Below are 26186 nucleotides of genomic sequence, written 5' to 3' on the forward strand. Positions count from 1 at the left end.
GAGATTCGCAAATGAGAGTGGAGTTGTCTCTGAGAAACAGATTGGCTGAATCAAAGAGGGCAAGACTGTGAGGGCACAAAGATAGGATGAAACATCGGTATGAACAAGAACCTTGAATTGATCCTGGGGGTAATGGGAGCCTAAGCACTTTCTTGAGGGGAGTGATATGGTCAGGTCTATGCTTAAGAAAAATCACGTGGCTCTCTTCAACAATGAGATGATTCAAACTAGTTCCAATCCTTCAGTGATGAAGAGAGCAATCTACACTCAGGGGACTGTGGGAACTGAGTGTGGACCACAACATAGCATCTTCACTTTTTCTGTTGATGTTTGCTTACATTTTGTTTTCTTTCTCAGGTTTTTTTTTTTTCCTTCTTTACCTGATTTTTTAAAATTAAAAAAATTTAAAATTAAAAAAAGCTTTAATAAAATAAAAATTAAAAAAAAAAAAGAGTTGGAAGGGAACTCAGAAAGTTACCTAGCACAATTCCTACCTGATTTTAAAAAAAAAGAAAAAAGAAAAATCACATTGGTAGCAGTGTATAAGGTGGACCAGAGTTGAAGGAAACTGTAGCTAGGAAAATCATTTATGAGAGGTCTTCAAGCAGTAATCTAGATGATGAAGCACTGGGGATTTGGATGATTAAAGAAAAGGGTTTGGTATGACAGTTGTCATATAAAATCTTGAGAGAAATAGCAAAATTAAGCAACTGATTGGGTATGTGGAATGAAGGAGAGAGAAGAATGGAAGATAATGCAGAGGTAGTAAATCTGAGTGGTTGGAAGAATAGTGATGCCTTTGACAGAAATAGGGAAGTTTAAAAGAGGGGTAAGTGTGGGAGAGATCCATTTTCTTTTTGAATCTTTCAATAGTTGTCAGAAATCTTTTCATAATCATTCTCCTCTTGTCTAGCATTGGTCAAGCATATGAGTTTATTTCTTAAAAAGGTTGTGCTCAATGTTGTGATCCCTAGCTAGAACCAGCATAGCTTTTTTTTCAAGGAAGGAAGCTCTTCCCCAAGTAATTATGGAAATTGGAAGGGCAGTTGTTATTTTTCTTTACATATTATTAGAAAAAAATTGGGAGTCCCTTTACAATATTTTTCTTCAGCTTAAAAATATAAAGTGCTTTGAATATTTAAGGAGATGTTTCAGAATAGGATTGTTTTTAGAATTTTAAGCAAGTATCTTGAACAGGAGACTGATTTGAATCTGACATTTATCTATTTAAAGAATTTACTCAGATTTAAATGTGTATCTTGATATATTTAGGGCAGAAAAAAAATGAGTGTAGATTTTAGATCCAATACCTTAAATGGTACATCCAGTGTGGCACATGAAGAAATGTGCTTTGGGTTTTTCAGAGAAATTTTGGATCTTGTACCTTGATCTACTCAAGCACTTTTGGAGAATTGTACCTTTATTAAATAATATCTTAGCTTGTCTTCTTTATGTAAATTTATAAAATTCTAAATACAAAAGTACAGTGAGGTTTAATCAGGCACTGCTTACATATATTTCAGAATATTGTCGAGATCAAACATAATTACAGTTAAATAACATACCCTCCATACAATATTGTGTAGATGTTTTCTTCAGTAGATCCTAAGTAAGACTTGGAGAATTTAGAGACGAACTTCTGACCTTCTTGGTTCAACATCTTCCTTCTTTGCAATTATTTTCATTCTTACAGGTTTTGTTCCAGGATTAAGGCACCTATTTCCTTTGAGTCCTCAAGAGGGGAAGAAGTTAATCAATTGCCCAGAGTTACACTGAGAGTAAAGTGGCAGGAATAGGGCAAAAAGACAGGTGTTTGTTGTTTTTTTTCCCCCCTAACTCAGTGCTTTCCTGCTGTGCCATAGTGCCTTCTTTGGTAAAGAGACTGGCCATCTTTGGATATGGATGTGTATGTATGTCCAATCACTTCATTGGGTTGTATGATTTATTGTACATTTAATTATATTCATTTTTAACTTCACTTAGCAGTTTATTCCTTAGCTACACCAGTACTGGATGGGATTGATAGTAGAGTGAAAGGCAATTTAGAGTTTGTATTTCACTGTCTTCTCTTTCTTCCTCTGGCTTTGTTCTTTGTATAACTGATTCTGTCATATTATTGGAATTTGGTAATAGAAGCAGTGGTGGTAGTGGATTGAATTTAGTGGTGCATTTTAAGTTATTTGCTGGTAAATATCCCAAGCTTAGTGTCTTAGGGTATCAGATCCCCATTTGATATGTTGTCCCATATGTTCCGCTGAGTACTTAAGCTAATTTACAATATAAAACACTGAGCATATATATATGTAAATAAGTACTTTTTTTTTTTTTTTTTTACTAATGGAGATTTATCTCTTAGTAGGTACATCATTAAGCTAAATGGGTTCCTTGCCTCTTAGAAAGTTATTGGTGCAGTCAAATATAGAATGTAGGCTTTTCATTCCTTACATAGCCAGTTATATTCTTTAAGGTATGCTCATTTTATTAGTGTATTAGTGTAGACACTGGCTACCTCCTTTGCTTCTCAAAGCTTCAATTTTTTTCAAAAGAAACACTAGTTTCAAATCACGTACCATTATATTGGGTCCTTTATGTTGTCTATCTTTGCTATCTAATCACTTCCTTTGTTTAACCTTTGAAAACTTAGTATTTTGAGCTAATATCACAATTGTCTATTTCTTTCTTCCTTTTTTTTTTTTTTTTTTTTTTTTTTTTTTTGTGCTAAGGCAGTTGGGGTTAAGTGACTTGCCCAGGGTCACACAGCTAGAAAGTGTTACGTGTCTAAGGCCAGATTTGAACTCAGGTCCTCCTGACTTCAGGGCTGGTGCTCTATCCACTTCACCACCTAGCTGCCCCACAATTGTGTATTTTTTAAAGAAGACTTCAGAAGTCACTAGCTGATTATTAGTTGTCTTATTTAACTTTTAATTAACATAGAGAACATCCTGGTGGTTGTTGGATTTAACTAATCTGGAAGTAAGTATAAATCCAAATTATACATTAATGAAAATATTAAATTTTTTGAATTACATACATAAAGTTGAAACAGTTCCTATCATTCTCACAGTCATTTGTCTCACAGTCATGTTTATTTTTGTTTCCTCATTTTTCTTGGAGATATGCTAAAACTGTAGAGGTGTTTTCAATTTAACAGCTATTTCTTAATTATCTACCATTTCCCCGGCCAGGAGATATTAGATGTTGGGAATGCAAAGAAAAAAACAAAGCATTTTCTGCCATTGAGAAACTTCTATTCTGCTAAAGAGGATTTTTCACTGTCTAATTACTTTATTCAAACTTTTAAGGAAACTACTTCACTATAAAATTTTACTGTTGTTGTTCTTTCATTCTTTTACAAGGAATTCTGTTAAAAAAGCATAAATGATTTTTCATCCTGAACATGTTGTGCATGACCACTTAGGGAAACCCAGATATATGTAAGGCCAGAAGAAAGGAAAATTTTGAATTTCTTACCCTTGTGTATCTGGGACCTGCCTTGAAGTTACCTGAAAATGAACTTTTCATATCGAGTAATTGAGCATGTTTCCTGTCCTTGAAAAGTGCTCTGAGGCACTATAAAAATCAGTAGCATTATTCCTGCTTCTCTCCTCTCTCCCAGATCAAGCACTAGCAGAGCTTTTACTACCTCTCCAAAATCATCAGCAAGCTCCTATTCCTCCATGTCTGCTTCTCCCATTACAAATGGTGATAGTGCTAACTCTTCTGGCGTGCACAGCTCCGGTCTCAGCAGGGGGTAAGAGCGGGACTTTTCTCACTGCTTCTCTTTCCTTGGCATCTTTTCCTCTCACTTCAAGCTTTGAATGTCTGCCACCTGTGTCTGCCCTCATTGTGATGGGCTTAGGATTTGCTCATTCCCCATAGTGGTTTTTTTTTTTTTTTTTGAGGGGGGAGGGGGCAGCAGGGCCTTTTCCCTGTTGTTTTAGTCAGTTCTGTAGCCACTTTATGTAGTTTCTCCCTCTTCCCTCTCCATCCCCCCAGCTTGTGCCTTCTAGTTGTGTTTTTACAACATTAACCCAACTATTTTTTTTCTGCTCTATATGTGACTATTGCTGTGGTACTATCACAGTTTTATAATTTTATTTTTAGTAATTATAACCTAGCTAAAGATCACAGAGAGTAGCAAATTCTTGTATATTCATCTGTTTCCATCCCTCTCCACCCCCACCCCCCTTGCTTCAGGAAACTCCTTCCCTCCCTTTTTAAAAATCATAACAACCATGTAATATCAGGGAAGAGAGAGAAGTATAACTGCCAGTTCAGAAAAATGGAAGGAGGCAGCCAGGAATTGGGTACAAGCTACAAGCTAATCTTGTTTGTGTCTAGTATCTAGGCAGAACCCAGCTTTTTTCAAAACTAATATTTACTTCACTCTGCAAGATGAGAAGAATTTAGACTTCCTCTCCATTAAGGGAGAGGCAGTATGGCAGCATTATGAAGAGAGAACTGATTTCAAATGAAGACCCAGGTTTTAATCCCATCTCTCACACTTACTGGCTTTGTGATCCTGTACAATCACCTTAACTTTTCATTTCTTTAGGTCACCTCTAAGATGACAAGTGGCAGAGAGAGGGTGCTATCCTGTAAGAAATAATTTGTCACTGGGGTGTTCCCTATATGTGATGAAATGACAGGTCTAGCCCCTATTCAGTCTCTCCATTATTTACAGATGAGCAAGATTTAGAATAAAGCACTAATGTGGTCCCTTCCTTGATTGTGAAATGCTGTTGAATTGAGGTTTGATGTACCTAGCTAGATAAATTTAATAGGAGGTGGAGTGGAATGAAGAGTAGAACCCTGTAATGGGTCATCTGTACACGTTTGTTGTTCAATATATTCTTCTATTTCTGATGAGTGTTTCTGTTTTCTTCCAGAGGTTCTGGCTTCTCCAATTCTTATAGTTGCCGAGAGTCTCAATCTCACACTCAGCCTGGGCTTTGTGGACTTGGAAACCTGGGGAACACCTGCTTCATGAATTCTGCTTTGCAGGTAGAGGTGCAAAACCTCCATCTAAATAATTAACTAGTTGTCCAAGACAACATGATTTTCCCAGGAATTTTCAAATTATTGGAAGTTGTGACAGCTGTGGTGCATAAACCTGTTGCACTTTCCATAGTCAACTTCTGGTTTTCTGTGTTCTACAGGTTCCCAAGCTCAAGTTTTAAAGAGCCCTGAATCATTCCTCCACCACTCTTTCTCTAATTTGTTAGGTGCCAAATGTAGATGCTAAAATATTTTAATATTGGAAGATACAATTATTCTTTAGGGTACCAGAATTCTTTTCTTAGGTTCACTAACTCATGGGGTAAACACTTAAGAACCAATGCATGCAGCTTGGGAAATATTAAAAAGAGATAGACAAGCCTAGGTCCCTGCCTTCTTCAAATGGGGGGGGAAAAGATAGAGATAAAGTTATGTATACAAAGTTCAATTTTAAGGGTTCTTTCTAAGGGTTAGAGACTCCCTGAGAATATTGGTGCACTTGCCCCATGGCCTGCAGAATTATCTGGTAGCTTTTAACAATCTACACCTTTGCTCTGCCTGTAAACTTTACACATAGGCAATAATACAGCATGCCAATTATTTCAGAAAGCCTGGCTCAGAATTGCTCCCTTTGGAGTTTAATAAACTCAGAGAAAGTTAAAGGCTATTGACTCAAAGTGAGCTTAAGTATCTCATTTTATCTTGAATTTCCAAAAGTATGACGTGTTGTAGGAAGAATTAGATACATTAATGTTAATGGGAGTTTTTTGTATCCACTGGGTTGGCTTAATGGAATGAATGCTGAACTGAGGCAAGACACCTGGGTCTTGGCACTATTGCTAATCATAGTACAGAATAAATGTGCATAGTACAGAATAAAATAGTGCATGTTGAATATTATGTAAGCATAAGACTCTTTCAGCTGTATCAGTAGTCTGTGGATGCTCATTCTTAGTACCTTTTGGAAACTTCTAAGAGTTTTACTTTGAAAAGATGAAAATTGACTACTTTAGGATTTGATTATTTTGTACATGTTATTGATTAATATATTTGGCTATTCTTTACATCCTTACTTATTTTAATAAGGATATGTGTGCCCTGACAGAATTCTCTTTTCAGTGCTTGAGTAACACTGCACCATTGACCGAATACTTTCTAAAAAATGAATACGAAGCTGAAATCAACCGAGACAATCCTCTGGGAATGAAAGGGGAAATTGCTGAGGCCTATGCTGAACTCATCAAACAGATGTGGTCTGGGAGGAACACCCAAGTGGCCCCACGGATGTTCAAAGTAGGTAGACATTCCTTTATGAGAATTGCTTAATTTTCATTCCTTTCTTTTTTAAGTTAAAACTTTTTTTTTTTGGCTGAGGTAGTTGGTGTTAAGTTACTTGCCCAGGGTCACATAGCTAGGAAGTGTATCTGAGGCCAAATTTGAACTCAGCTCCTCCTGACTTCAGGGCTGGTGCTCTGTCCATTGTGCCACCTAGCTTCCCCAAAACTTTTTTTTTTTTTTTTTAATGATTAAGCATTTACTTTTTCTCATTCTTTCACTTCTATGAGGGAAGAAAAACCAGAATCTTTATAACAAATATAGTCAAGCAAGACAAATTCCCCTATTGACTTTGTCTAGAAATGTTTGGCTCATTCTACATATTTGTATCTTCCATCTTCTTTCCCCCTTCTGGGTACCATTCTTCATCATTGATCCTTTGGACTTGGAGTTAATCATGGCCTTGATCAGAGTTCTTAAAAGATTTAAAAATTGTTTGTTTTCAAGTGCTGTAGTTATAGCATAGATTCTCCTGGTTCTGCTTGCTTGACTCTGCATCAGTTCATATAAGTCTTCCCAATTTTCTTTGAAATAATTCTTTCATCATTTCTTATACCACAATAGTAATTCATTTTTATCATATATTAGTTGTTCTCCATTTGATAGTCATCCCCTTAGTTTCTAATTCTTTGCCATGAGAAAAAGAACTTCTATAAATATTTTTATACAGGTAGAATATTTTTTTCTTTCAAGGATCTTCTTGGGCATATGCTTAATTATGGTCTCACTGGCTCAAACAGTATGTAGAATTTATTTATTTTTGAGCTATAGTTTTTCATTGCTTTTCAGAATGCTTTGCTGATTGACAATTTCACTAGCAGGGCATCAGTGTGCTTGTTTTCCCACAGCCCTTCAAACATTTATTATTTTCCTTTTTTGTTACATTTGCCCCTCTGGGTTGAGGTGTAATCATGGTTTCATGTGGAGACTGGCGACTAGACAGCATTGACACTTAAAATCCAGCCTTAAATTCCCACGTTTGTAACTCTGGGTGAGATATCAACCTCTCTGAACTTCAATTTCCTCATCTGTGAAATATTTGTAAAGTGCTTTGCCACTTAAAGTGTTGTATAGACACTAGCCATTTTTATGGCTACAGATAATTAGGGCTTTTTCCTTTGAAAACTCCCTTTTCACATCCTTTTGACCATTTGTCAATTGGGGAATGGCTTTTTGATTATTTTTAATAATAGCTTTTAATTTTCAAAATACATGCAAAGATAGTTTTCAACATTCATTCTTTTTTAAAAACTTTCTTATTGTAGCTTTTTATTTACAAGGTATATGCATGGGTAATTTTTCAGCATTGACAATTGCAAAATCTTTTGTTCCAATTTTTCCCCTTCTTCCCTCCACTAGATGGCAAGTAGACCAATACATGTTAAATAAATATCCATTCATTGTTGCAAAACCCTGTGTTCCAAGTTTTTCTCTTCTTCCCCCCATTTGTTTCCCCTAGATTCTAAGTAATCCATTGTATGTTAAATATGTGCAATTCTTCTATACCTATTTCCACATTTATCATGATACACAAGAAAAATCACATCAAAAAGGAAAAAATGATAAAGAAAAGAAGGCAAGCACATAACAAAAGAAGTGAAAATACTATGTTATTACATATCACATTCAGTCTCCACAGTCTCTCTTGTGTGTGCAGATGCCCTTTCCATCACAAGACCATTGTAATTGGCCTGAATTACTTCATTGTTGAAGAGCCAAGTCTGTTAGAGTTGATCATCACATAAATTTTTTAAGGCTCTTATTTATAATTAGTTCCTTTAATACTTGGGAATGATACTTTGATCAGAGAAAGTTGCTGCAACCTTTTTTTTTTAACTGTTTCCCTTCTAATTTTAAATGCATTGGGTTTGTGCAAACTTTTAAATTTTATGTAATCAGAGTTGCCCTTTTTATTTTCTGTACTCTTGATCCCATACTTGATCATGAACTCTTTCCCTATCCATGGGTTTTAAAGGTAATTTCATTGTTCTTTTAATTTGCTTATGATGTGCTTTTTTATTTTTTATTTTTATTTTTAGGTTATGTATTAATTTGGAGCTTATCTTGGGTTTTGGTGTAAACTATTGCTTGAAATCTAATTTCTTTTTTAAAAAATTTATTTTTAATACACATTGCTTTATAAATCATGTTGGGAGAGAAAAATCAGAGCAAGAGGGAAAAACCATGGTCAAAAAAAAAAAACAGAAAAAAGAAATGAACATAATATGTGTTGATTTACATTCATTCTCATCATAGTTCTTTTTTTGGATACAGATGAAATTTTCTGTCAAAAGTCTGTTGGAATTGCTTTGGATCATTGAATCACTGAGAAGAAACAAGTCTTTCATAGTTGATCATTGTTCATTGCGTATTCTTGCTGTTATTGTGTTCAATGTATTCCTGGATCTGTTTGTTTCTTTCAGCATTAATTCATGTAAATCTTTCCAGGCCTTTCTAAAATCAGCTTATTCATCATTTTTTATAGAACAATAATATTCTATTACCTTCAAATACCATAACCTATTTTCAGCCATGACTTAAGTGATGGGTATCTAGTCATTTTCTAATTCTTTGCCACCACAAAAAAAGTCACTACAAACATTTTTGCACAGGTGGTTCTTTTTCTCTTCTTTATGATTTCCTTGGGATAAAGACCCAGTAGTGGCCTTGCTGGGTCAAAGAATATGCACAATTTGATAGTCCTTTGGCTATCCAGAATGCATTAGTGTCCCAGTTTTCCCACATCCTCTCCAACATTTATTATTATCTTTTCTTGTCATTTTAGCCTATCTGAGAAGTATGAAGTGATACCTCAGAGCTGGTTTTTAAAAAAAATTTTTATTAAAGCTTTTCATTTTCAAAACATATGCATGTATAATTTTTTCAACATTGACCCTGCAAAATCTTGTGTTCCAAATTTTATCCCCCAGTCCCTCCCCTAGATGGCAGGTAATATAGTATATGTTAAACAGGTTTTTTATGTGTGTGTGTGTGTGTGTGTGTGTGTGTGTGTGTGTGTGTGTGTGTGTTAAATCCAATATATATTGCATGTATTTTGATAAACAAAATCTATTCTTTAAAAAAATAAAATATGTATTATTGCAAAGAGGTTTAGGGTAAAGTGAAATAGCCTCAAAACGATTTAGATAAATGTAAATGTGAGAGATTGAAAGGAAATACTGCATCAGTATATCAAATATTTTCCCTTGTAATCTAATTTGATCATGTCACCCAACATTTTATTACTAGTTTTGTATTTGTTGAAGCATCCTGGCATGGTTCCTTTTGAATGGGGTCTCTTATCACCAGGAAATCTGTCTATTTTAACCTTTGTTTTGTATGCACACAATGGAGATTTGGGTTCTGCCAGAAGCTTATATTGGGGCTTGTGATTAATTGTAATTTCTACACTATTTCTTTTGATATTTTAATTTCCTTCATCAAAATATGCTTTCAGTACCTCACAGTGCAGTGGTGATGGCTTGGTCTGAAGAAAGTGACATAAACTCTGGTGGGTCCTATCAAGCTTGAGAGCCTTTTCAAATGAGCCTAGGATTGGATTGTGTATTTATCTTCAGAAGAGTCTTATATAATGCCTTTTTTTGGTCACAGCATCTTGTTAAGCATTTTCTATCAAAGCATAGAAGATATAGAGGAAGGATCATTTTCCCCAGTGAAATCACAGCTTTGGTTAGCAATTGAATCATTATGCCCCCAAAATACTAATTAATGGATTGATGTCAGCTTGGAAGGGGAGAGCTGTCCTATAATGGTGTGCCCTACTGAAATTGCTTTGGGAAATGTTAATCAACTTATTTTAAAAATTATATTTTTGTTTCTGTTCAGACCCAGGTTGGTCGTTTTGCTCCTCAGTTTTCGGGTTACCAGCAACAGGATTCTCAAGAGTTGTTGGCTTTTCTTCTGGATGGATTACATGAGGATCTGAATCGTGTAAAGAAGAAACCATACTTGGAGTTAAAGGATGCTAATGGCCGACCTGACTTGGTATGATATTTGATGTCAGATCAATAATTTTTTTTTTAATTATAGCTTTTTATTGACAGGACATATGCATGGGTAATTTTTCAACATTGTCCCTTGCAATCACTTCTGTTCCAAGGGAAACTATCCCTCTATCTACCCCCTCCCCTAGATGGCAGGCAGTCTCATACATGTTATACATGTTAAAGTATATCTTAAATAAATGCAAGTAGTCCACATTCATTTCCCAGTGTTCTTTCTCTGGGTGTAGCTGGTTCTGTCCAACATTGATCAATTGGAACTGAATTGGATCTTCTCATTGTCGAAGATATCTACTTCCATCAGAATATATCCTCATATAGTATTGCTGTTGAAGTGTCATAATGCAGATCAATAAATTCTTAAGAAAGATAGGACTAGGGGTAGTTACATGGCTCAGTGGATAAAGCCCAGCCCTGAAGTCAGGAGTACTTGAGTTCAAATCTGGCCTCAGACACTTAATACTTCCTAGCTATGTGGCTGGGCAAGTCACTTAACCTCAATTGCCTCAACAGAAAATCCAAAATAAACAAAAACAAAACAAAACAAAAAAGAAAGAAAGAAAGGACCTCTTGAAAATGACGAGGTCTTTTGACAGACTTTCTTTTTGGATCATTGTTTCCTAGGGATGAAATCCTGTCTTGTTGGCCACAGCTTATAGATGTCAGACTAAGTTACTATTCTTTATTATTAAAATCCAAGTTTATCTGCCAGCTTCATTGTTTAGTTACTCTGCTAACTAAATGTTATAAGCATTATCTTGCTTTTTTAGACTATAAAATACGAAACTGATAACAGGTACTTTTTTTTTTAATACTGGGCATCAATAACATCAACAAAGCATTTGAAACTCCTTAAAGGAAAAAAGACTGGATAGAAAAAATGCAGTAGGGTTATGTTTTTGTCTAATACAATCTGGAACAATCTCACAGTTCAAATCTCAGGACTTCATCAATGTAGTAGTAGTTGGTACTTCCTGGAAATATCAAAGCGGCTGCCATCTCTTGCTGAGAGGATACACAAGTGAATCTATGAATCAATAGTCTGCCCCAATCATGTGTTACGTGATGTAGAGAGTTGTAAGGATTGGAGCTGGCAGAAATGTTAGAAGCTTTCTGCGTTTTCTCTCCTCAGTAAATAATGGTGCCAATGATAACTGGCATTTGCAAATTACTTCAGGGTTATAAGGTGTTCCACACAGGCTATTTCCTTTGAGCCTCCTGGCTGCTCTCTTAGAGAGGATTGCCCTCTTCCTCTTCTTTTTTCCTTGTTTTCCTCCTTTTACTAATCAGGAAATGGACTGAGGAAAGTAGACTGACTTGTTCAGGACTACACAGCTAGAGAATATTTGAGGTAGTATTCAAACTTGGGGTTTCCTGATGCCCAGACCACTCTGCTATATAGTTCATTTTAAAAGGAATGGAACTGAGGCCTAGAGATGGTCACTGGGTCTTTGGGGTAGAAGAGGGGAATGTGGGAATTACTCATGACTTATTAAGTCCTGTTAATTTTCTTACTCTTATTTTCTGTTTCTTATTTTAGGAAAAAATTGTTATTTTGCTTCTATAGATAGACATATAGACTGCCTTGGATTGCTCCTTGGAAATCCCATAAACAAAATGTGTAAAGTAGAAATCTTGCTTATCTAGTCTCTTTTCCTCTCTTTTTAGGTGGTGGCAAAGGAAGCATGGGAGAATCACAGGTTAAGGAATGATTCTGTGATAGTGGATACTTTCCATGGCCTTTTCAAATCTACATTGGTCTGCCCAGAATGTTCTAAAATTTCTGTGACTTTTGACCCATTCTGTTATTTAACTCTCCCCTTGCCCCTGAAGAAAGATCGCACTATGGAGGTATTCTTGGTTTCTGCAGATCCGCAGTGTAGGCCTACCCAGGTATGTATCCTGCTCAGTTTTCATTCAGATTTCATCCAGATATTAGTTTTTAGCTTTGAAGTAGCATTAGTCTCCGGGTGCTTTTAGAATTACAAGTGCTGGATAGGTGTTTGCAAGAAAGAGTATAGGTAGCCTTCAAACATAAGTCTTGCTTAAGGCTGGACCTTTACACTGAGCACTTGGAAGTTACTATATATTATTGGAATATTGGAAACTTTGACTTTTGAAAATTTAGAATTCCATTTATCATATGGAATATATCAGACCTGAGGTCCAGAGATGTTCACTGGGTCTTTGGGTTGAGAGAGAAAGTGATGGGACTTATGTACACCTGGTGTAAAACATATTTGACTTGAGGATTTAGACTCCTCTATGACCTCACATTACTGTTTTTGCCTAAATACTGTGCTAATAGCTAAAGTTATCTGGATGTCTTGTTGAGGGGAATGTGAATTAAAACTTTGGAGAAATAAAGGAAGAATAAATAAAGGAAGAATACTTTTTATCTCAGTAGTAGTGGTTGCAGTAGCAATGCCTAAAATTCATATAGTGAATTACACAATTTAAATAATTGATTCAATATGTTCTTAAACAAGGCAATTCTATCAACCACAAAGTTTTAGATTTGTACTAGGTTCTCGGGGGATATAGTTAAGATAAGCTTCCTTGACTTAGGGAGTTCATTATCCTGGATTAAGAATGGGATACATACATAAAGATATAGCTAACTTATGACTACCAGTTAGGCTAGGATATAATAACATCACAAGACTTTTTATGTAGTTTACTGGAAGGTGTGTTTGAGTTAAAGTCACAAGGACCTCAGTACAAATTTCAGTTCTTTTACTTACACTAGCTTGTAAAATGAGAATTTTGGACTCATTGGCCCCCAGTGTCCTTTTTAGCTCTGTAGTTGATCCTATGAGTACCAAGTTAAGTACAAAGCACTTTGTAAGGTTCATGACCAAAAACACCTAAAAGTAATAATGAATTTGTAAAGCCTGTTGGATTAAGAACCAGGGTATCTGGTTCAATTAGTAGTGCCATTCACTTTCAAAATAACCTTGTTCAAGCCATCTCTCTAGGCTTCTGTTTCTTACTCTACAAAATGAATAGGTTGGACTTAAAGGTCTTTAAGGTCCTTAAAACTCTTAATCTATAAATCCCTGAATCTTAAGAATTCCTTGTCCTTTGATCATTCTACTCTACAAATAAATATTAAGAACAAACTAATTTAACTTTTAGGTAGAAAAGAAGTTAATACAATTTCACACTGCCCGCTGCCCTTATTATAAAGATGAGGTGTTGACTTTGTTTAGATTTGTTCTGTTGTTTAATTTTCTGAGGCTCTAGAGGGCAGGGATAACCTTTGCAGGCCCATGCCTTTATTCTGGGTTGAATGGGTTTAGGGATATGTCATGATAGCTGTGTAAGGAAACTACAGTGACGCTAGATCCCTGCACACCTGTCTCTACTTTGATTATCTTTCATCTGTTTCTTTCCTGAGTCTTTTTATGTTCTTTTTGTCCTCATAGTATCGTGTGACTGTACCGATGATGGGGGCTGTGTCTGACTTGTGTGAGGCTCTCTCAAAGCTCTCTGGTATCGCTGCTGAAAATGTAAGAAGTTTTAATAAAATTAAGTATAGTAATTAGAGTTAAACTGCTTGTGAATTGCCACTTACTAGGCATATCATTAATGCTCCTTTATTAATGCCCCTCAGAATTTTGATGGCCTTGTCCATCAGCAGCACTTGGAGTCGTTTTGAGGTGCAATGGTAATGCCTCTAGGTGTTTTATAGGAAGCATTAGAAAGTTTCCATTACTTTTTATTTTAAGCTTGCTGTTCATGAATTTGTTCCTCTCAATTCAGTGGGCCAGCCATCCTGAATTTATTTGAGTGGAAATAGGCTCTCATTTCAGGGTTTTTTTTCTTTTGTGTATTTTAATTAATTTGTTTGTTTTTGCTGAGGCAATTGGAGTTAAGTGACTTGCCTAGGGTCACACAGCTAGGAAGTGTTAAGTGTCTGAGATCCAATTTGAACTGAAGTCTTCCAGACTTCAGGACTGGTGCTCTATCCACTGCACCACCTAGCTGCCCCTTTTTGTGTATTTTAAAAAACATATTCTCATTATTTTGTTAAATGTTTCTCAGTTACATTACAAAAATTTTGGTAATATTTTTTTAAAAATTGGCTATAAATTCTCTCACTCTTCCTGCCCTTGAAGACAAGGGCCTCTTGAAAAGACAAGCAATGTGATATTGATTTTGTTTTTATTTCAATTTCATAAACAAAACTCCCTATAAATATCCAATTTTCTTTGGCTGAAGTCACCATCTTGAGCTTAGGATAACTGGAATTGTTGAGGAGTGGTGGTGAAAGAACCTCCAGATACAGCTGGGTTTTTTTAAAGAAGAGTAAAATGAACTGGCCTCAGTTCCCATAACTTGGTGCCCTGTAAGTAGTCAAACTTACAAGCATTTTTTTCCTTGGGGCAGTATGGTATAATTGAAAGAGCATGGATTAGTAATTAGACCAAGGGTGGCTTTGGACAATTTACTTTATCTCTTGGGATTTATTTCCTCATTTATAAAATGAGGCTACTTATTCCTGCCCAGCCTATTTCACCTCTGTTAGTGTGAGAATCCATTGAGATAATGAATGTGTAAGCCCTTTATAATGTTCTTACAAAGAGGAGGGACTATTGTTATTTTATGTTTGTTTTGGCTAATGACAGGCTCTCAAACAAGTAATCTTTCTGTGGTTATTGACTCTTAGATGGTGGTCACAGATGTGTATAATCACCGGTTCCACAAAATTTTTCAAATGGATGAAGGTTTAAATCATATTATGACCCGGGATGACATCTTTGTGTAAGTATTCAACTATTTGTAAGTTTTCAGTACAGAGAATACATGCCACAAGTTTTAGTTTTCCTTAATGGTCATTATCAGATTTAATTTGTTGACATATTTGACAAGTGGTAGTATATCAATAGGTGTATTTTAAGGACAATAATGGATAGCTGTGAATAGATGCCAACGCTGGGGCACTGCAGAGCCCAACAGGACAAGAACTTTGTTAACATGATGCTTAGAAGTTGAATGTCTAAGAGAACAGATGTTACTTTTTAAATTCAAATATATTAAATGCACAGGAGTTTAAATTTTTTTGTTTACTATCAAGAATATGTTTGATTGAAAGGTTGTATTGCTACTAATCTCAGTGGAGGAAGAGAAATAAAGACAAATTTTCATCTATGGAATCATGGTGGAGTGGAAAGAACATTTAATTTAAATCTTTGATATAGTTTTTTCTTTGTAAAGATACTTCACTGTTCTGGGCTTTATTCCTAATCTAGCAGATTGGTAATTAATAGGAGGTCCCTATGTTTCTCTCTTCTGGAATGTCTTTCTTGAGCAAAAAATCCATTTTGTTATATTTCCAAAAGTGAAAAAATTCAAAGATTTGAATAAAGTATTCTTCTGTTCCTCCCTCCCTCATACACATAATTTATGATGGGGCTTTAGTAAATGTAGTGCTTATTGTCATTTTTATAGTGGATATTGGAGGAAGAAAAAAAAAAATAAGACCTGTCTTTCTGAATCAGCTATATACCATAGCTAGGAAAATTTGAATTGGGGCCTAATCTTTGCTCCTTTCTCTGAGGAAAAAAAATAATCATTAACTTGTACATGGCAGATTGCTTCTGCTTTGATTATTTTTGCAGATGAATACAGTGCCCAAAACATACTTTGATCCTTTTACAAAAATCTCTTTTTGTAAAAAGCAGTAATTACTACTATTCAAAATTGAAAGTTAATTTCTTGAAACTGAGAATGTACTGAGTTAAGGGTAGCCAGAGATTTGCATACATACTGTGTAGGTCAAAGCAGATGGTCGGACTTGGTCAAACTACTTGAGAAGGAACTTTTTTCAGAGACCTGACAGTTTTAATTTATGAAGATACTATCTTCTAACACACCCATACATAATATTTTAATCAAATTAACACTGAGTTCCTTTTTGCTTAGATTGTATCCAGAGCTCTTTGTTATTGGATTTCTTTATGATGATAGGTTTTTTATTTTGGGTTTCAACAATCAAATCAGCAAGGTCAGATCTCCCTCTAAAGGAAGAGAAGAAAACTACAAGTAATTAATAATTTTATTAACATTTTATGATACAACATCAACAAACCTTAACTCCTAAATGTCTCACTGAATCAAATAAATGACAAGCTCAGGATACTTTTGTAAATTAGACAATATTAATTTTTTTCACTGCAAAGTACATAATTATTCATATTATAGTTTGGTTTTTAAATAAAGCAAACTAATTTGTCAAATTTGCTTCCTTTTTTGAAGAGTGGTTCTTAGTAAAAAATAATCTATTACACTGAAAAACTTGTGGTCAAAGAGTTGTCTTATCTTGTAGAAGATGTGATAGTGTTTGAATAAAACTCTAGCTTATTGAGAAAATAAGAGGTTTATTTAAGCAACTCCTGGTCCCTTTGTCTGTTTTACTTTTTATTGTTGAAAAAATTGTAGATGATGATTGTATAAGAAGTAAAAGCTGTACAAGACATAATTGTGTAAATTAAGGGTCTACTTTGGCCTTACTTTTAGAGGCTGCTTCAGAATTTAGTAGAAAATCTTTAAGTTCCCTAAATTGACCTTTGCATTCTCTTCTTAAGGACTATTTCTTTCTCCTTTATATGTATGTGTGTATGTACGTACACACACACACACACACACACACACACACACACTCTCACACACACACTTAATTTATGTATATATTAATATACTCAATAGAAATCTGCTTTCTTTTCCTCCTGTCCCAACTTCTCCACTGATTGAGAGTGAAAGAAAAACAAAACCTGTTTTAAACATGTTATAGTCAAGTAAAACAAATTTTCATATTGGCCATGTCTAAAATTATATATATATATATGTACGTATGTATGTATGTCTTGTTCTGCTCTTTTAGTTCTGGATAGCATGTTTTATAATTAGTATGGTCTTGTTTCAAATAGCCACACTCCTAGTTTACAGATTATATGCTTTCAGGTTCCATGTGTTAAATTTATTTTTTCCTGTGATTAACATAGATATGAAGTCTGCAATGTAACAGAAGATGGATCTGAATGTGTCACTTTCCCAGTTTACTTCAGAGAGAGGAAAATCAGGCAGACAAGCACATCATCTGGGACTGTTCTATACGGGCAACCATTGTTAATCTCTGTCCCAAAGCACAAATTAACCATTGACTACTTGTACCAAGTTATCTGTGAACGTATCAGGTATGTATTTATTGCACAATCAGGTTGTCATTTTAGTTTGAGCTGTTTATTTAATTAAGTTGGTATGCAAATTCATTTTGTCATTTCTAAGCCGGAACATCACACCCTGAACAAGTACCTGTTGGTATATAGGTAGACCAGAGTCTTGGTTCTATCCTATTGTACTCTTTAAGTACTGGAAAATCTCTTATCCTTTCTTTTTAAATTAAGCCAAAATTAGATTTTTCACACAATGGGTGATAAATAATGTGTTGATAGCCACAAAGTCTACAGATAAGTTATAATGCTTGTTTCCTAGTACTTATACTGTAATAGAAGGATGTGACATACACACAAACTGTAATAGAATCACGTAATAATGCCTTGATCCCTTGAAGAGGTGCAAAGAGTATTATATGTGATCTAAATATTTGAGATTATTAGAAAATGCTTTCTGTAAGAGGTGTTATGTTTGAGGAATATTTTAGGTTTAACAAAGCTTTACTAGAATTTAGAAGATTAAAAAGATATAGGACATTTTCAGAAAAGGTAGAAATTAACCTTATCACTTTCAGAGACCTTTAGCCCTCTTCTGCATGGCATAGTTATATCCAGATGTCACCATGTTTGATGGGACAAGAATTGCAATTTGTCTAAGATCTTGAATTTTGAAATTCTATTCTTTGATCTATAACCTTCTGTCTTTCCAATTATCCCTCTAAATCAACTTTTATTCTCATTTTGGCCTTGCTTCTTGACTTCATTATCTATCATTTTAGTGATTCATTAGCCACCACCCTAGGAACCTGTGAGACTTGAAACCTTTTTGTCATTTCTAACCTTATAATCCTCAACCTGGATTACCACTACTACCCAAGAGTTCAAAGAAAAAGGAAAGGACCTATATGTACAAAAATATTTATAGCAGCTCTTTTGTGGTGGCAAAGAACTGGAATTTTAGGGGATGTCCACCAAGTAGGGAATAGCTAAACAAGTTGTGGCAATGGATTGTGAAAGAATACTATTGTGGTATAAGAAATGAGGAGTCATTTGGTGTCAGCAAAACATAATAAGACCTATATGAACTGGTGCAAAGTGAAGTGAGAACTGGGAGATCATTGCACTCATTTACAGTAGTGTTTTAATGACAATCAACTGTGAATGATTTGGCTGCTTTAATCTTTTTCTTTGAGACATATTCTATGTATTTTAGAAACTCTTGTCATAGGAAGGTAAGTATAAAGTGCTGATGGTAATTATTGTTGTATGGAAGATAATAAGCCAGGTTATTAAAGTTTTTCAGTGACACATTATAAGTTATATTCTATTATAATATTATAACTTAATAAGATAACTTATTACATTATATTATAAGTTATATATTATATTCATTGTGAACACATTATAGGTTATTTCTTGGTTCCTTTTTGCTTTATAACTCAGGAAGTTCTTTGGTGGAAGATCACTTTGACATGTATAAAGTGATCAATATCAGGGTAAAATGTAAAGTAGATGATTCTGTATTTTTAGGATAGTAGCTAATGCATCTGTGATTATTTCATTATACTGATTAAAGGATTCCCTTGGGTGCTTGAAAATCAGCTGATTGAAGAGTTCAAGGAATGGTATAGATGTCTAAATAAAAGCTGTGGATTTAGGTTGTTAGAAAGTGACTGAGCTTTTTCCAGTTGCAAGACTGTAGACTTTTTTTTAAAATAATAGTTTTTTATTTTTCAAAACACGTGTAAAGATAGTTTTCAACATGCACTCTTGCAAAACCTTGTGTTCCATATTTTTCTTTCTCCCTCTCCCTCTTTCCCTTCCCTTAGACAGCATATAATCCAAGATAGGTTAAACATGTGAATTTCTTCTAAACATATTTCCACATTTATCATGTACTTAATCATTACATCAAAAAGAAAAAAAAAAAATCAAGCAAGCAAACAGCCACAACAACAAAAGGTGAAAATACTATATTGTGATCCACATTCAGTCCCCATAGTCCTTTCTTTGAATTCAGGTGACACTCTCCATTTCAAGTCTATTAGAATTGGCCTGAATCACGTCATTATTGAAAAGAGCCAAGTCCATCTCTAATCTTGATCATCATGTAATCTTGTTGTTACCATGTACAGTATTCTCTTGGTTCTTCTCACGTAACATCTCTTCTACAAATCTCTCCAGACTTATATGAACTTAAGGCTCTCTAGGCCTTTCTGAAATCTTCCTGATGATCATTTCTTGTAGAACAATAATATCCTGAACAGACAATTCTCAAAGAAATTGAAACTATTTCTAGCCATATGAAAAGATGCTTCAAGTCATTATTAATCAGAGAAATGCAAATCAAGACAACTCTGAGATACCACTACCCACTTGTCAGATTGGCTAGAATGACAGGGAAAGATAATGCGGAATGTTGGAGGGGATGTGGGAAAATAGGGACACTAATACATTGTTGGTGGAATTGTGAACACATCCAGCCATTCTGGAGAGCAATTTGGAACCATGCTCAAAAAGTTATCAAACTGTGCATACTCTTTGATCCAGCAGTGTTACTAGTGGGCTTATATCCCAAAGAAATCTTTTTTTTTTTTTAATTTAAAAAACCAGCTTTATTTCCAAGAACTGATTTTAGTAGAGTTTTGTTTATTTCTCTAAATCAAACATACCTTAAAAAGGCAAAAGCTTGCTATCACAAAAGATTTCAAAATCATCAGGCACTTCAAGATTCGGAGAGACCTCCAGGGCTATCTGGTCTACCAGATACTTAAAGAAGCACCTCTATAACCACCTTAGAAAGCAGTTACCCACCTTCTTCCTGAATATCTGCAGGGATATAGAGCTCATTATCACATAAAGAAATGGCATCTATCCAAAGAAATCTTAAAGAAGGGAAAGGGACTTGTATGTGGATGAATGTTTGTGACAGGTCTCTTTGTAGTGGCCAGAAACTGAGTAGATGCCCATCAATTGGAGAATGGCTGAATAAATTGTGGTATGTGAATATTATGGAATATTATTGTTCGGTTAGAAATGACCAACAGGATTATTTCAGAAAGGCCTGGAGAGACTTACAGGAATTGGTGCTGAGTGAAATGAGCAGGACCAGGAGGTCATTATATACTTCAACAACAATACTATATGATGATCAGTACTGATGGACGTGGCCATCTTCAGCAGTGAGATGAATCAAATCAGTTCCAATAGAGCAGCAATGAACTGAACCAGCTACACCCAGTGAAAGAATTCTGGGAGATGACTATGAACCATTACATCGAATTTCCAATCCCTGTATTTTTGTCTGCTTGTATTTTTGATTTCCTTCACGGGGTAATGGTATACTATTTCAAAGTCCGATTCTTTTTGTACAGCAAAATAACGTTAGGACATGTATATTTATATTGTATTTAATTTATACTTTAACATATTTAACATGTATTGGTCAATCTGCCATCGCGGGGAGGGGATGGGGGAAGAAAGGGAAAAATTGGAACAAAAGGTTTAGCAATTGTCAGTGCTGTAAAATTACCCATGCATATATTTTGTAAATAAAAAACTATAATTAAAAAAAATATATCCTATAACATTCATATACCATAACTTCTTCAGCCATTCCCCAACTGGTGGGCATCCATTTATTTTCCACTTCCCTTGCCCCTACAAAAATGGCTGCTACAAATAGTTTTGCACATGTCCTTTTCCCCTTTTTTATGATTTGTTTGGGATACAGACCCAGTAGAAACACTACTGAATCAAAGGGTATGTATAGTTTGATAGCTGTTTGGGCATCATTTCAAATTGTTCTCTAGAATGTTTGGATCAGTTCACAGTTCCCCCAACAATGTATCAGTGTCCCAGTTTTCCCACATCCCCTTCAACATTCATCATTATCTTTTCCTGTCATCTTAGCCAATCCGAGAGGTGTGTAGTGGCACCTTAGAGCCTGTAGACTTCTTAATGAGACAACACATGTCCCTCAGATCTCTATACCATAAAGACATGGAAATTTCAAAGTCATTTTCCTCTATTTTCTCTCTCTCCCATCTATTCAATGAAACTTTCTATTGTGTGCTGCCAGACTACTATTTCTTTTGCATATAATATAGAATAAATTATTTTTATGGTTAAAAATTTTTTTTGGTTCACTGTTGCCTTCTGAGTAAAGTGCATCCCTTTTGGCCTCTTGTTTAAGGCTTTCTCAGTCAAGTTCCTTTTAACTTTAACAGTCTTGCAGAATATTCAAATTGGATTCTTCAAGTATTTTAATAACTAACATAGCTACTCCAGGAAGAGTGAATAAAGATACCATTTAGGAGAGTTTCAGGTTAGGTCAGATATTCTAGGAAAACACTTTCACTTGACTACTAGATATATTTGTCCCTTAGAAACCATGTTGTTTGTCAAGAAAAATTTTCATTTGCCTTGATTTATGCTCACTACCAAGCAGAAGCCTAGGACTGCAGTGGTTTAAATGAAATGGTTGATATCTGAAGCCAGTTATAAAATTGTATGTATTCAAATGTAGACAGAAAACACAAATGTAGCAATTAATAAACTGCCTTTTTTTTTTTAAAGCCGCTACATAAAGCATCCTTTACCAGATGACTCTCCTAAACCACATCTGGACAGTGCTACCTGCAATGGTTCCAATGGCATTTGTGAAGGTGAGTGCTTATTAAATGGGATAAATAAATGTTTTTGAAAGTTTAATTTTTAAAAATCTTACATCACCTACATTTCTTAATATATACATTTCCTGTCCATAATTCATCCCTTTTAACAAGGAAAAACTAGATAAAATAGTTCAGTTAAGTTAGAAAATAGATCATCTGAATCTAAGACTCTTGTAAGTCTGTTATTTCTGATCTGTTAACTGTAATTGAGTGATGTGTTGAAGCTAGGAAAGGTAATTAGATTTTGTTTGAATGCTTAATCGCTTATGATATTTATCCTTGCTTTTTGTGTCCTATGGTCTACTTGGGGATACCAGTTTGTCCTTATTTTTGCTTTTACTCTTATAAATCTGGACTTTATTTCAATTCATCAAATATTATTAAGGGTATGTTACATATAGAACATTCTGCTAGGTATTAGATATGTTTTGAAGACATTAGATAAAATATAGTTTTGTCTCTCCTGGACCTTATAGTTTTACTAGAGAGATAAGATGAAATCCCAGGGTAAGTATAATACACAATAATATAAAAGCAGTAGAAAAGTGTAAAATAACTTGCTGTTTGAATAGAAAGTCAGTATCATTTAGGAACAAGGAAGAGTTGGAAGAAGAGTTATTTGATTGATGCCTCATTATGTACAAAAGATTTCAGCAGGTTGAAATGGGAGAGAAGTCACAGGGAAAAAAAGCATAACTAGAGGTACAGATATGGGAGAATAAAATTGGTTTAATGGATTAGAAGGATCCAATATGCCCAAAGCATAGGGACAATGGGGAAAAAAATGTATTAGAAAAAGCTAGAGGAGATTCCAGTGATTTGTTCAGAGCCTTGTATGTAAAAAGTATTGGATAAGTTTTTCATATGTTGACCATCAAATCCATTATAATAGCTATTAGCCTTTTGTAGTCAGATCTACTGTATATTTGGGGAAAATCTAAATCTCATTTGTAGTCATAGAGACAAATAAAATGAGCAGTTAGTTAAAATAGTCACTAGATAAGGTATTGGAAAGGAAGACCTTGAAATCTAGGGGGTCATCTCTAGTCCCTCTAAATGCTGGACCTATTTGAGGTAACTCCAGTGTAATTTGCGAGCACATGCTACATGCAGATTTATTTCAAAGACTTAACCTTATACGTAAATATTTATAACTACTCAACAATAGATGACAAACCCAAATATTCATCTTATTTAGTTGTTTAGGATGTTGAAATGACTCCTGTTATTAGATTGAAAACAGGAAGATCTTACAGGTTGTTCAGCCATTCAATTGGACTCTTCATGACCCTGTAGACCATATTGTCCGTCAGATTTTCTTGGCAAATATACTAACATGGTTTGTTGTTTCCTTCTTTGGTGAATTAAGGCAGATAGGGATTAAGGATTTGCCCAGGGTCATTCATCTAGTAAGTATCTGGGGCCAGATTTGAAATAAGAGTTTACTGACTCCAAACTTGGTTCTTTAACCATTGAGCAATTTAGCTGCCTAAGATCTTATATACTTACATGCTATTATCGTAAATTGCTGTTTTTATTGTAAATCTGTTAAATAGTAGCATAAATATTGTGCTTATTAATTTCTGTGGACCACCTGCCTGGATTATAGAAATTTATTAAAAGGAAAAGAGAGGGCATAGTTATAGTAGGAAGAATATACTCCCATTGATCTCTTTTAATTCTAGGCAAGAGTCATATAGAAAGCCAGTTGTATAACAGGTTTGTCACAGCCAGGTTCATAATTAACCAGGTAGGAAAATTTCTTGAATGGGAAACAGAGCCAAGAGGGGTCTACCTGAGTCTTCCCAAAGTCACCACTCCCTTTTCCTACTTCTGAAGTATTCCCCAGGAGTAGATATCTACTCAAAGTAATTCACAGATGTCACTCCCATTAAGCTAATATTTTTCTTGAAGCAGTGAAAAATTGGCTTAATGACACAAACAAATCTGAAACTTCAAGAAAGAAAATTCATAATCCCACAAGATTTTATTTTAAACAGTAAATTCTACAAATCATAGTCTAGGGTAAATTAGAAGTGTCAATAATACTAAGTTTATAGAAAATGTTTTGTAACTATCTTTCAATGGTGGAATTCAATTTAAAGATATTTAAATATTTGTTAATTTTATTAGAAAGTATTTTTTACTATATTTAAAACTAACTTAGTTAACTCTAAAACTGATGTGCAAAACTATTTCAATTGCATTTATATTCCACCATTTCTTTATCTGAATGGACACAGACTTCTAATTATAAAAGTTTTGCATGGTGGTGCCTCTGTAAAAGGGCTTTGGCCTCATGGGGATACTGTAGTATCAGTGGAGTTCCCAAGACCAGATCACAAATCTTTTTAACTAGAAGGGCAATGGCAGCTGCAGTTTGTAGGTGAGGAGTTAATAGAGTAGAGACTTTGCTACTAGATAATCAGAGGTATAATTTTAATATGACTAAAAATAAATCTAGGTGAAATTTACTTTTTAATGTAATTGAATTTGTAAATTTTCCCACTCTAGCTGTATGTAGAACTAGATCCTCCAATATTGAAGGTTGGCAAGTAGCTCCAGAACTATTTCTCAGGTTTGAACTTTTTAGAATCTTATACTCTTTCACCAGCAAGGCTGATAATCTTATGAATGCCCAAATAGCAAGTCTCAAACAACCTAAGAGATCCTTAAAACTATTTCATATAGCTTTAAATATAAAACTATATTATACATATATGTTACATAATTCCAATAACATTTTTAACAACTTTTAAACAACAGCTGAATTTGCAACCCAAAAGTATCTAAATAAAAGAGAAGTTATTTTTCTAAACAATGATAATGTTATCAAATTTCACAATATGAGAATGCATATAAAATGGGAAACCAATTTATTGCCAGTCAGTGACATCAATTTTATCAAATACCTCTTCAAGAAAATAATTTACATAAATGAATTAGTATAATACTACATTATGATTTAGTGCTTGGACATGTTTTTGACTAAAACAGATCTGGGTTTATAAGATTTGAATCTCAATTTTCCCAAAGGCCATTATATGTCAGTACAATAAATTTCAGAGCCCACTGTTTTCTGATTAGCTTTTGCTCAAAAATTTGTGGAGTAATTATTCCTGTTTTATGTGGCTCATGAAATTGCATAATACAGTTTCCTCATATGATTGTTTCCAACCATCTTTCTGCTGGTTTACATAGACTTCAAATAAGTTATTGTTTCTGAACTTCCTGTTGTTGAAGTCCAGCAAAGTATAAACTGTACTACAACATTAAAATAGAAATTTCAGCAAATTATATGATACATGATTAAATCTTAAATTGATTTCCAAAACAATTTTAATCTTAAATGTAAATGCAGATACATGATCATCATTGAATTAATTGTAGAAAACAAGCAAACTGTAAAACCTCCATTGGAGAAACTGAAACAAATATTTTAATTTTTTTTTTTTTTTTTTGCTGAGGCAATTGAGGTTAAATGACTTGCCCAGGATTACACAGCCAGGAAGTGTTAAGTGTCTGAGGCCAACTTTGAACTCGGGTCCTCCTGACTTCAGGGCTGGTACTCTTTCCACTGCACCACCTAGCTGCCCCAAGCATTTTAATTTGATTTGTAATTTTTGCTGACATTTATATAGCAACTTGAACAAAAAACTGTAACAATTTACAGTAACATAAAAACTATGAAGTTTGATAAAACATTTAATATAACGATCCCTTACCAGTATCTTAACCCTTTCACAATTTAGGGTACATATACAGATAGAGGGGCAATAAAATAATAACTGTTTCAACATAAATTATTCTTAGTGATGTAGTACTTGTAGCTTAGGTGTGTATAATTTCTATAATGAAGTCTTACTCTGAAATGTACCATTTTGAAATTCACACTCTAATTTACTTTAGCGAGAACTCCAATTGAATCAAGTTTGGATATATTCTCAAATGGAAACATTTTAGATGCTGTGGATTTT

At 34.5% G+C, this 26186-nt stretch overlaps 1 protein-coding gene across 2 annotated transcripts in view; it reads left to right on the forward strand.

Moving 5' to 3' along the window:
• USP4 (ubiquitin specific peptidase 4) overlaps positions 1 to 26186 on the forward strand; it is a 67514-nt gene that overhangs the window by 20307 nt on the left and 21021 nt on the right. Inside the window, exons 7-15 of one of the 2 annotated variants that reach the window (XM_051986600.1) lie at positions 3617 to 3751; positions 4890 to 5004; positions 6118 to 6291; positions 10180 to 10338; positions 12024 to 12248; positions 13784 to 13867; positions 15028 to 15122; positions 17363 to 17554; positions 22112 to 22200. In XM_051986600.1, coding sequence (XP_051842560.1) covers positions 3617 to 3751; positions 4890 to 5004; positions 6118 to 6291; positions 10180 to 10338; positions 12024 to 12248; positions 13784 to 13867; positions 15028 to 15122; positions 17363 to 17554; positions 22112 to 22200 — 1268 coding nt within the window. The remainder of the gene's footprint in view (positions 1 to 3616; positions 3752 to 4889; positions 5005 to 6117; positions 6292 to 10179; positions 10339 to 12023; positions 12249 to 13783; positions 13868 to 15027; positions 15123 to 17362; positions 17555 to 22111; positions 22201 to 26186) is intronic. The other variant, XM_051986608.1, reaches the window with a different exon arrangement.

Source organism: Antechinus flavipes, chromosome 1 (genome assembly GCF_016432865.1).
Source record: "Antechinus flavipes isolate AdamAnt ecotype Samford, QLD, Australia chromosome 1, AdamAnt_v2, whole genome shotgun sequence".
Classification (NCBI taxonomy): Eukaryota; Metazoa; Chordata; class Mammalia; order Dasyuromorphia; family Dasyuridae; genus Antechinus; species Antechinus flavipes.